The sequence below is a fragment of the Haplochromis burtoni genome, unplaced genomic scaffold (genome assembly GCF_018398535.1).
Source record: "Haplochromis burtoni strain Fernald_Lab_line unplaced genomic scaffold, NCSU_Asbu1 Contig_8, whole genome shotgun sequence".
NCBI classification, from domain to species: Eukaryota; Metazoa; Chordata; class Actinopteri; order Cichliformes; family Cichlidae; genus Haplochromis; species Haplochromis burtoni.
Window position 1 is genome coordinate 2815547 of NW_024582369.1, and position 12449 is coordinate 2827995.

The 12449-nt window shown below is 39.9% G+C and overlaps 1 protein-coding gene across 1 annotated transcript; it reads right to left on the minus strand.

Annotated features, from left to right (window-relative positions):
• Positions 1 to 3966: 3966 nt before the first annotated feature.
• bmf2 (BCL2 modifying factor 2) lies at positions 3967 to 12090 on the minus strand (the record flags this gene model as incomplete). Its single annotated transcript, XM_014338110.2, is given in 3 exon segments — positions 3967 to 7597; positions 10308 to 10510; positions 11851 to 12090. Coding segments are annotated over 3 exon segments (537 nt in total). The 3' UTR covers positions 3967 to 7480.
• Positions 12091 to 12449: the final 359 nt, after the last annotated feature.

Sequence of the window (12449 nt, forward strand, 5' to 3'; positions counted from 1 at the left end):
CAGAAGAGGTTTTTATCCAGGGATACAAGTTTTTTCAGATTGTTACTAATTGTGGTAGCAGAAGCTTGTGAAGTGATGCACACATGACTAATTACACAGCTTACAATGTGTTTTTATAAATGCAACCATTGTATCTTTAAGGATGCCAATTCAGGTCTACTGGCTAATCCAGCACTTTGATCCAGCACTGAATTAAATTATCTGAAGAATTGCTGGACAGACTGAGAATTGCTGCAGACATTCTTAGTCCCCAGCGATTAACTCTAATAACTTTAGTCATTCCCAGACCTTTTAGACAAAACCACACAACTGTCCAAGTTTTCTCTTTTCTCTCTAAAAACACTTTAGCTAACGAAATGACACACCACATATATTCATGTTTACTGGATATTGACTCCTACGGATGCTGGTGGTGTAGTGACTTGATTGAATTGAATGGACTGCAGTGATGTGTATTTATTGACACTACTGACCATTGCATTAACTGTTTAGTTATTACAGACAGCTTTATACACAGGTATCCATTTGCAGAAGTTTAAAAGTAACTGAACAACTGACTGTTTAGCAGTTTCGTGACCATGTTCCTTTGTTATTTTATGACAAATTAGGCAGATATCTGAAGTTGACTCTCTGTGTTGAACTTGGTTTGGTAGCTTTTCACTACAACTCTCAATATGAGGTCTAATGGGGAAATTATGGTTCTGCACATTGGTAGTCTGTTGGCAGTCCATTCACTGCCCGTCTACATGCAGAAAGCTTTTGTCGACTGATATAGGCAGTGGCAAAAACATTCGCTGTGACATGTCTGTGGGCTAGTCTTGCTTGTGCTGTTGTCAGCCCATTAGCCAATGCAGAAAAGAAGGAAGTTATAGCATACAAAGAGTGTTAAAAACAAAGAAAAGTGTCCACTGCAGGCACTGTGTGTACTTTTTGATGTCTTGAGGCGTCTCCCCACTGTCACTTGTGTTCCTGTTCCAGCCCACTTGTTAACCAGTCAGCATTCTACTGATGTAAAGCATCACTGTCAAACACTGTGTACCTAGGATTCTGAAAAAAAAAACTGCACAGGAACACATTTGTGTTGGTTGTCGTGCACTGTCACCACTGTAAACAGACATAACCATGCTAGCATAAAAATATATTGATATAAGTGAAGGAGGTCATCATTAGGCTCAAGACCTAATTTAAAGCTAACAGAGAGATAACAAAAAATCCCCTCTCTGGATAAAAAGAAACTATGCTTCCACTAGTGCTTATATGACTGTAACTAGTGTGACTGATGATAGAAGTAGCAGGAAGAATTATGAAAGGTACAAGGCTATACTGTTTTCTCAGATTTAGCAAAACTGAGCAGACAGCACTTCAAAGTCCAAATGGATAATGACCAAAGCATACTGCAAAAGTAACCCTAGAGTTCCTTGAGGTTAGTGAAAGGCCATCCCCATGATGGCCTTTCACTAACCAAAACAAACAAAAAAAACCCCCATTATATATAAACCAAAACGCTTAGGAGTGGCCAAATCAATAGTCAGTCTTATAGATATTTACGCTCTTAAAAAAACATGAATCGAATGGGATTCAACACCAAAAGTCCCAAAAGACCACTAAGACAACTAAGGAACATGATGACAGAATTATTTCCATGGTCAAGAACTATAATTTCACAGCATCTAACCAAGTCAAGAACACTCTCAGGGAGATCATTGTCATGATCAAAAGAAGCCTTTTTTAAATGGAAATACAGAAGGTTTACAACAACGAGCAAACCACTGATTACCCTCAAGAACAAGACGACCAGGTTAGATTTGGCCAAAAACATCTGAAAATGTTGCACAATTCTGGAAAACCCCCAAAATATTTTGGATAGAGAAGACCAAGATTAAGTTGTATCAGAATGATTGGAAGTGACATGTATGGAAAGGAAGAGAAAGCATATCACATCATCTGTCGAACATAGTGGAAGCAATGTTATGGCACGGGCGTGCATGGATGCCAGTGGAACTGGGTCACTAGTGTTTATTGATGATGTGTCTTCTGATAGAAGTTGTGAAGTGTACAGGGCTATACACTTTGCTCAGATTCAGCCAAATGCTGCAAAACCAAACAGACAGCTCTTCACAGTCCAAATAGATAATGACTCAAAGCATACTGCAAAAGCAACCCAAGAATTTCTCCAAGCAAGGAAATGGGATATTTTTCAATGGCCAACTCAGTTACAGACTGTAGATCATGACTGACTACAAATTGTTACAATCTTAAAAACAGTCCTTATATTTAAAATGATGTTAGTCTGATCAGTCAATCTTGATTTAAAACCCACCCAAATCTGAGGGACTTAACTGCATGTGTGTTTGTGTCATCTCACACACGCAGACCAGAAGCTGTTTACAACAAAAGCAGGAAAATACCCCACAGCAGTAACTGCTTAATTCAAGATGTAATATGATAACATAAAATAAAGTTGCTTGACTTTTTATCATCATATCAAGAACTCATTGTGTCCATAAAGTGGAAACAGTCTTGCAGCAGGATCACACCAGCTGTGCCACCTGTCTACATAGACAGGTTTTGACCTATGAGCATTTTACTAGTTAGCCTAAAATAAAGATATAACAGTAGCTCTGGGTACTTTAAATACACTGGGAAGTTCACCAATAAGTTTTAATCTCAAAATCATACTAAGCAGATGTGAGGGTGTCTTGCAATGTGCCTTTGATGCCAATGGTTGTGGTGATCTCCCTACAGTTGAAAATATCAGCTAGGCGCTCTTAACTATTGCAAAATGATCTATCTGGGTCATCAGGACATCTCACATTAACTTTAAAACATGCTAACTAAGTCCAGAATAACCATCTTGGGGTGATACACAACCAACACAAGAAACTTTGGCTGCCACTTGTCATAAATTAACATTTAAAGGAATGCTTAAAACTGAGGCAGATGGTGCCCCAAATGAAATACTTATTTTTAAAACTATTAAACAGTTGCATTTTTAGTGTAGTTTAGTTTTTTCTGTGTTACCCTGAAAACACAAAGAACTCTTTGTACTTATTGTACTATGTGTAGATGGCTTGCAATGCAGTTTATTGTACTGCAGCCCATCCAAGAAGTACATGCTTAGTTTTTTTTTTTTGGTGAAAGAAATTCATTTTATTGATATGTTGGCACTGTAATGACTCCTCATAGTGGTTAACATGTTTGCCTCACATCCAAAAGAGTCCTACTTTAAGGTTGACAACCCAGAATAAGGTGGCCAAGAGCTAGTGTACTCCCAATCCCTAGCCCAGATAAATGAGAGGGTTGTCTCAGTAAGGGCACCTATTAACTTCTGTATGATATGTAGCATCTTGCTAGTCATACCTCCACCTAGTTTGGATGTGTGTACATTGGTCTTTTCTATCAAATAATGACCAGACAAAGAAAGACAACTTTGGGATGCTTAGTAAAAGAAAGCAAACACAAGTCATGTCAATTATCCATAAAATTTTAATGAAAAAAACAAAAACAAAATGGCAATGTACCCATTTAACAACAAAAGAAATGGAGAGAAATCGTAAGATCTTGTGAGCCAAGCTCTTATGTACAGCATATTGCACTAGAAAAAGAAAAAACAAAACAAAATATCCCCCATCCTCCGTCAGTGCCTCCATCACACCAATGTCCTGCACTGTTTGAAAACTGTTCAGGAGAAACAGAGCAGTCCCAAAGATAACACAGCCAATGCTTTAACAAAAACTGCTACATCTGGACTGGGTCTCACTTCATAGGACACATGAATGTGAAATCCTTGAGACCACTCTGAACATAAAGAAAGCAATGTAAAGACAACACAAACTCTGTGCACCGAACCGAGCACAGGAGTCTGAAGTAAGTCCCACTGTTCAGTTCATGTATTAAAAGCGATACTGTGGTTTTTCACTCCATTAAATTACATTCAAACCCTTAGGATACAGATTTTTTTTTTTCAGGAATGTTGGACATGCATTTTTACTCCATTTACATATTATCGAAAAAAGCCCTTGAACTGAGAGTGACAGAGCAGACTTGGCAATATCCAAAATCAAAAATGCCTCAACATTGAAAAAAAAAAAGCATTTGTAGAAAAGCAAAAGTTGTCTTGTTCTAGTTCTTACAAAAAAAAAAGTGTGGTAAAATTTAGACTTTTTTTTATAAAGATAGCAACAATAGCTCAGTCAAATCATGTCTAATGTATAAAAAACACCAAATCACAGCACTTGACAGTAAAGATGTACTCTTTCTTGGATATACATTTTTTTTTAATAAATTGAAAAATTTTGATATTAAAGACACTGAAGGTCAAACATATAAAACAAATGTTTCACGTGAGTCGAGGTTGCAACAGTGGTTGGTAACAACAGGCTCAGATAAACATCACACCGACTGAGTGGATGCTCTACCCAGCTCACAAAAGAATTCTGGGCACCATGGTGGCTCATTCCTCCTATAAACGTAAACCCCTACTAGACTGCAGATTTGTTTTTGTTTAAAAAAAAAAAAGCACAAAAACCCAGACAAGCTAGGCCGATCCAGCATTTTACAGATCTTAAAAAGTTTCAAGCATCTAGAGGGGAAGATCAGCGCAGGAGTAGAAAGAGAGAGGCGCGAAATACAGTATACCGATAAAAATAGTTTTTTTACAGTGCACATTGATTGCAAACAGTCGTTTCTGATATTGAGAAGGTCTGCATGGTGAAACTCGCCGTTCGTGCTGAGAGATGTCAAAGGTTGAGCCTGTGCCTCGCAAGCTGTTGTGAGAAGTCAAACTGATTTTTTTATTTTTTATTTTATTTTTCTGGAAGTTGATCTCACAGAGCCCAAGTGAAACAGGAGCTGTGACCAGTGACTTTGAGAGATATGCCAAGTGTCGATGGTGAAGATGTGGCAGGTCGGTTACTCACAAGGCACATTTTGTACATTTGATTGTCTGGTTTTCGCATGATTTGTAAAGACTCGCACCGCTGGTGTGAGGACGCACGAGGCACATGGCTTTAGTCCAACCTCCCCACACACAGGCATCAAACACGCAACTGAATGCACCTCAACAATGAGAAGAAAAGGACTGTACACACTGAGATAGCATTTATACAGTAGCACTGGGCAAATATACATAAAATAAATTAGAATAAATTATCTCTCTCTCAAAAAAGCTAAAGGAAACTTTTCTTGTTAAGCGCAGGGAGTAGTTAATGAAAGACAGCAAAAAGCTTTGGACTGAAGACCAAAAAAAAAAAGTGTCATGGCTATCTGATTTGGCTCAGCGATCAGTGTTTGCAGGAAACGTTTAAATCAAAGACAAAAACCTGACAATCTGAAACACACTTACAGGCTGATGTTGAGTTAAAACTGCTTTGGAGAATGTTTAAAGAAAACCAGGTTTGCTTGTTCGGTGTTGAGTATGACATCAATCAAGATTAACTGGCATCAAGTGAGTGAGTTCTTGGCATCGTGTCCTCATTCAAAAAAAGTTTTTAGCACAACGCAAGTGTCACAGAATTAACTACTCCCTGAAGAAAAAAAATGAAAGAAAAAAAAATCTGACAGTGTCTTCAAAAATCTATATCATGAATCTGCAAGAGACTGAGAAAATACAGCAAATGAGTCCTTTTAACTTCATATTTAAAGTCCTTAAAGACTTCATTGACGGAACAGTGGTTGCATTGCTGTAAAATGTGTCACTAAAGTAGCAGGTGTCAAGTGAGGATGTGTAGCGCTTGCCCTGCCCCCAGATGCGTCTCTCGCGCTACTAAAAATGGTTCTTAAACTGTACAGAAGCTGTTCCTACTAAGTGAAGCTGAATGTACCACTGACAAGAGATATAATGCGTATTAGCACATCAGGTGCACCTGGAGTGAAATAAAATAAAAATGCATCTCTTTAACGTAACCCCAAAATGTTTCTGTAACAAAGAAGTTTGCAAAGCGGCATGTTCAGGGGAAGTCTGACTGCAAATGCTGCTCATTATTGACAGCTGAAAACTTAAAGACGGTTACTGTGTCCACTGGCTTGAATATTGCTCACCCTTTAAAATACTCTCAAAGCGATGGAGCAAAGGGTAAAATCTCAGATTGTCAACCCAGCCAGAGAAATACAACCTGGAATCCTTTTTTTTGGGGGGGAACGATGATTTTTTTTTCCCCAAAGCTTCTCTGCTGTCTGATTGTTTCCGTTTCCCTGATCATAATCCCACGAGTGAGATTTGTTTGACTTTGTTTGTGCTCATTTGGTTTCGACACGCATCACAAACAGAAATCGTAATCACCGTCACTATGTCAGGTCTTGAAATATTTTCTAGTACACCTAAATTCAAGTATACATGCGTTACAAAAACAGTGTCTGAATCTGCACAGTTTTTGTCGTCACCTCCAGCTTGAGTGGTACTCAGGCGTGTAACGATACCGTTCTGCAAGTGTTCCTTCAGCATGAAAGTTCTTCGGTTTGGTGTGCTCTCTGATGTTTGTCTGCACACTTTTCAAGCAAGCTGCACTCAACGCTGCACTCCGTTTAGTCCAGTAGCTAAAGCATGCTAACACGGTTAGCCTTGAAATGAGCCAAGCACTGTGGCAATATTATTATGCAGGATTAATGTTGTGTTAACTCTCACTACATATTGAGTTTGTGTTGCACAGCCAATCAACTGATGTCTTCTCAAATGCAATAGCTCTGTCAAATGAAATTGCACTGTTTCCTTTCATGATTTGTTTAAATGAATGACGATCAATCAATCTGTGTCTACAACACCAAGTTTCTGTGTACCGTTACGCCCCTCGTGGTACTCGAGATGCAGATGATGTCAGTGAAAGACAGGTTTTTATAGCATCCTATATCTACAAATTTGAATCTGAGCTGACTGACATCGCAGTGATAAATTGCCACAATGTCACAACAACCTTTTTTTTAAAAAAAATTAGCCGATGTGGAACACTAAAAGGATGAGAAGTTATTTTGGGAGGATAAACAAAAATGTGCCTTGAGTCCTCAAGGTTGAAAGTCAGTATCTTTAGCACACAGAAATGTCCACGTCCACAGTCTGTCACCATCATAGTGGCCTAATCTTAAATGTAATCATTTTTTTAATGATTTACTTGATGCAAAAGACTATGTGCTGTGGCAGGAGAGAATAAGGCATTCCCTGGACTGATGGAGGTCCTTCAAGACTTTAAACACCAAATAAAAGAGCTGTTTACTGTACAAAATAGGTAATCTTACAAATATTTCGAAAATATCTCTTCAAACAGAATGGCTTCTTCTCGGAGAGGCAAAAAACAAACAAACAAACAAAAGCAAGAAAAAAATTGATCAGTCTCCGTCCAGCGGTGACCAGTGTCTTCTTCATCTCATCGTTTTCTACTAGAAAACAAAAATCCAAACCCGTGTTCCATCTTACAGTGCCGTCCAGTCCAGTCCCTCATTTCCTGTTCGGAACGTAAGGGGCTGAGGTGAGGGCCAGGAAGAAGTCCCTTCATCTGTGCTCCCCTCTCAGATGGGGAATGACAGCCTCTCTTGGAAACAAAAAGCCAAACAGGGCCATGGTAAGGCGCATCCAAAAAGGCTGGTTTTGTCTGTGGTGCCTCATAAACTGCAAGGGGACAGACAAAAGAAAAGAAAAGACATGTTGTCAGCCTCAACAAGAGCCGGGTGTATAAAAGCTTCCTGTCATATCAGAATCACAACACTCAACAGTTGTGAAAGTCAATACACACACACACACACACACTGATTTCAATTGAAAAGGTTTCTGAGGTAAAGCATTGTGAACTGTGGTAAACCCTGTGAGATGAAACCATATGACCGACTAGACTGGATGTTTCCACAACATTAGCTTGTGTCGAGAAAACCTGGCTGTCACACGCATACCAAAGTGCCTTCAATCCCCACCCCCCCAGGAAGTTTCATTCTCCTAACAGAAAATATTTATAATGATTTACTTGGTTTCAAGCGAAAAAGTTGATTGAAATATTAAAAGGTTTTAGCTCCCAGGATCTGACAATCATCCCAGCAGCATTATTTCATCTGCCTTTCAAAGATTTTAGTTGTCTCTCTAATTAAAGATTGCACTGCTGACTTCAATACAAGGTGAAATGCTTTCAAAGAAAGCGTGGCTGCAGCTCAGCACAGCTCTCCTTTAATAGCGCAGTCAGCAAAAAAAAAAAAATGGAAGCAAATTATCAAAACAAAGCAAAGCAAAAATGAAACCGTTCCCTCATATTAAGCAACCGTCTCATTTTCCGTTGGGGAGCTTGTGCCTTGTGGGCTACAGACAGATGAAGGGGTTCTTGCTGCATCCTGAAATCTCCTGTCTCCACCTCCTCGTCTCTAATCCTGCACCGCTCCCTCTGGCATCCTGAACAGGCGCGCTCAGACCTTGCAGCCTGTTGCATAAGCATTCTTGTTGGGCAAACCCCCCCCCCCCGCCCTCTCTTCACCAAGGTCTCTACCAGGCTAGCAATCAGAGCCAGCCACAGGCTATTTGATGCAGAACTAGCAGACTGAGCTGAACCAGCACTGCTAAATGTAACCCTAATTGTCCTTAATTGCCTTAATTTTACACTGCTGAGCTTATTTAAACACTACCCTTGTGTTTCACATGAAGCTCATCTTTATGCATTCACTCTCGTTGGTAGTGAGGAATATTGTGTGTTTTGTTCGCCACTTTTAGGGACAATATCCGCGCTCACCTCCCCGTTTCTTCAGTGTAACAAAGGGTTAATTTTTACCCCCTAAGTGACGCCTGAGCATTTAAGCAGCCAGCCACCAAAGTAGTCAAAATTGATGGACAAGACTCAAACCACAAACACAGCGTGCCTCACACTAACAAAAAACCCACACATTGGCCCACACTGGCAACTTCTGCTTGGAGAAGCAAGTGAAAAAGTCTAACAATAGCAGCAGAGATGGTACAGACAAGTGATTGGATATCATACAGGAGCACTTGTGATTATTCCCCCTTTGGAATATTCCTACAACAGCAGTATCTGATCCTGTATGATGAAACCATCTCCAGCGCAGACAGCAGACAGAAAAAGAAAAAAAAAAGTCTCTTATCTCTCTGTCACAGAGTTACACACGCAAACCAAAACACACGGAGAAAACACACACGCCGAGGCAGGCAGCGGGACAACTGAGGTATTGTGGGTAGCCGTCATGTTACTGGCTGTGTCTATAAGTGTGTGAGTCAGACTCTATTTTTAGATGAGCATATAAACAGCCGACCGAGTCTACCCAGACACAGACTCGCTTCTAACTCCCATTTGTGACGGTCTCACCTGTCCTTTCTCAAACCTTACACCAAACTCAAAACCGTATACAGCTTTTCTTTTCATCAGAATGCTTCTCCAAATGCATTAGCCACACCTTGCTGGCAAAGCAAATCCTCATGGCAGCAGATAAGAAACTTGCCTGTCCCAGTTTATTTGTACTTATTAACTAAGCCCATGAGCAGTCCACTAACTGCTTTGCAAATATTGATGCACAATTAAGTGCTTATCTTGAACTACACGACATGTGTTCACAGATGAGCTTTCCAACTTGAGCCTTGTGTTTGGAAATTTTTTTCCAGTATAAAGAACTTATTAGGAAATAAACCGTAAAGAGTCCTAGTTTCAGGTAACCTTACAAGCAACAAAGCTGATTCTCTTTTAGACAATAAAGAAATTTAGTCACTCCCGCATGAGGTTTCAGTGTTTCAGAAGACAGAGATGTCTCTGACCATAGACTAACAATAAACAAAAACACTGAAATGGGTTGTTTATATAGATATTTATTTATAATCTCCTTCTTGGTTTTGTTCCTTTCGTGAAGTTGCTAAATCACGGCTTAATAATCATTTAAGAGTTTTCGTTTTCTTGAGAAAGTGTCTGAATGACTGTTCGGGCTATTTTTAGCCGATGTGGGCTGCAGTAATTTAAGCTGGCAAAACTTCTCCCTTTTACCCAAAGAGCGAGCCACAAATTGGCACAACTTAGCTGTAATTAGTGTCTCTAATCAAGGACACATGTATAAAATTCAAAAAAAAAAACAAAAAAAAGGTAACACAATATAGTCTGAGTTTTAGCAGCTGTTTTGAACTGCTGTTCCCTGCTGCCGCTAGATCTCACTGGCACGCACAAACTGTGGTTCAACAACCTAATTGAGCATTTAGATATTATTCACTTCTTCTTTTGTGTAATGTAAGTTAAATGATGTTCAGAGAGTCTCTACAAGTTATGCCTGGAAATGGATTTGAGTTGCCGGTGTTTGAAGGTAAGGGTTGCTGTGGATCTGCTTCGCCACTCGGGAGCGAGGCTTACCAGTTCAACATGATCCTGTTGGAACTTGTCTCCAATTTCCCGTAGTTTACGACCAACTTGCACCTCAACACTCAGCTCCTCGGGTCTCTCTGCCACACTGTCAATGTCTTCCCCTCTGTCCTCTTCCTCCTCCTCTTCAATATCTCCCCGGTCTTCCATGGGCTCAAAGTGAACGGGAAAATGCAAACGCAATCCGGCGTAGCCTAAAAGGAAAACATCAGGCTTCTTAACACTTCAGTTGTTGCTAGGTTTTTTAAAAATGGTGAGAAGTTGTGGTCAGTGTTACTGCCAAGATCCCTACATAAGTAATATAAGCAGTTTTTGATTTGAGTAGGTAGTAGTTTCAGTTCAGTAAAACTGCTAATGTTTTGCTTATGAAGTTAAACTAGGCAGTTAAAAAAACTGAAAAAAAAAGAAACCTTTTGAAACCGAGGTTTACTATCTTGTTTACTATTAGTGGCCTCAAACACAGTTGTGTCTGACTCGCCTACGCAAATATACAATATAAATATGATGCTATAATAGTCTGTAAAACTAAAACAGGTTTTTATCAGATCGTCTCATGACTGGGCAAATTACAAAGTACATGAAGTACAAGTGAAGAGTTCATAATCAAGAAAAGTGAGCAAGAGTGACAGCAGGTGGAAAACACCTTATTAAATCAACAAGATCCTCAGTGATCCGCCGCCTCTTTCTGGGTCGTGTCACTGAGTTTACTCACTGCCTGACAGCACGTTTTCCTACAGTCGTGCCACTTGAAGAAAAACAATTTTTTTTAATGTTATCATGTGTGCAGAACGCTGTGACATTTCGCCCTAACAGAACAACGCAATATCTTTAAGAAACACTGTGTGGAGCGATGGCATAAAGCCAAGTGCATGACATCCATTACATTGAATGACAAGGTAATAACAGTCAGTGGTGTTTATGCATTGATGACTTTAAGGCGGAACAATAGGCACCTCTCAAGCACTGATACCGAGTCAACAAGCAAACAACATTCTACTTCAGCGTCTGTTTAATTCACTTATCATGATGTCATACTGATTTGATTAGATGTTGGAAAAAACTATTGGATTAAAACTGAGGCACATATTAACACTGGTATGTCGCTTTTCGTGCTTTACAATTATTGTTGTCTATTTTTATCTTTTAAAGAAATGATCATTTAAGATCCAAAGTAAAACAAAACTGGATCTTCTGTAATAACCACTGATCAAATTCAGATTCATTTTTTTCTTCGCATTATGTCACAAGCATATGCCTAATACTGTACTGAAGACAGTTACATAGAGAGTTAGTCTTATGAATATTATAGCACAAAGGGATCTCACAGAACTGATTTCTAGGCTTATCTGTTTTGCAGTGGTATTTTTAAATAGCATTTTGTTTGTCTCATGCTCCAAGATTTGCATCTCCTCATACAGCACCCCCGACGAGAAACCCAAGAGATAAAATAAACTGCTTGTAGTCCAAAGTTAAACCGCATTGTTTCTAAAGCTACAAGCCCGCATAACCTTCAACAGGCTCACCCCCTCCTTACCGTGAAACGGTAGGCAAGGCTGCCGTTGTAAGCTGCAGGGCAGCGTGTTGACGCTGTTGTTGCTGTGGCTCTGCGACGTGGACATGGCGGCGGTGACGGCGGCGAGGGCCTGTCCGGCTGCGATCTGTGCGACTCGGTCTTCGTGTTTGACACCCCTAAAGGGAGTTCCCCACAGTTGCGAGATGGGCTGTGACATATCCTCCTCCTCATCATCCATCCGACGCCTCAGCGGTAAACTTCCTGCAGAGAAAGAAGAAAGGTACATCAAACTTTTCGAATGAGATCAACCGGCATTTGTGCGCACAAGTGTTTTGCTAGTGTAAATACAAAATGTTTCAGCAGGATTAGGTTTGACTCTTGGCTATGTTTACGAGCCATGGCGTGCAGGTAATTTGGGTGTGATTTGTTTTAAAACAAAAACAAAAATTGCCAAATGTCCCACTGCTGTCAGTGGCAACTTTGCCCTCTGGCAGATGGGCATGCATTGCACCCTATCTGTATTAAATGGAAATAAATCATTAGTCATTATAATCTGCATTAAGAGGCTTATGTTACACGTGGTAATACTGAAAACAAACAAGCAGCGATGGCTCGGTCAG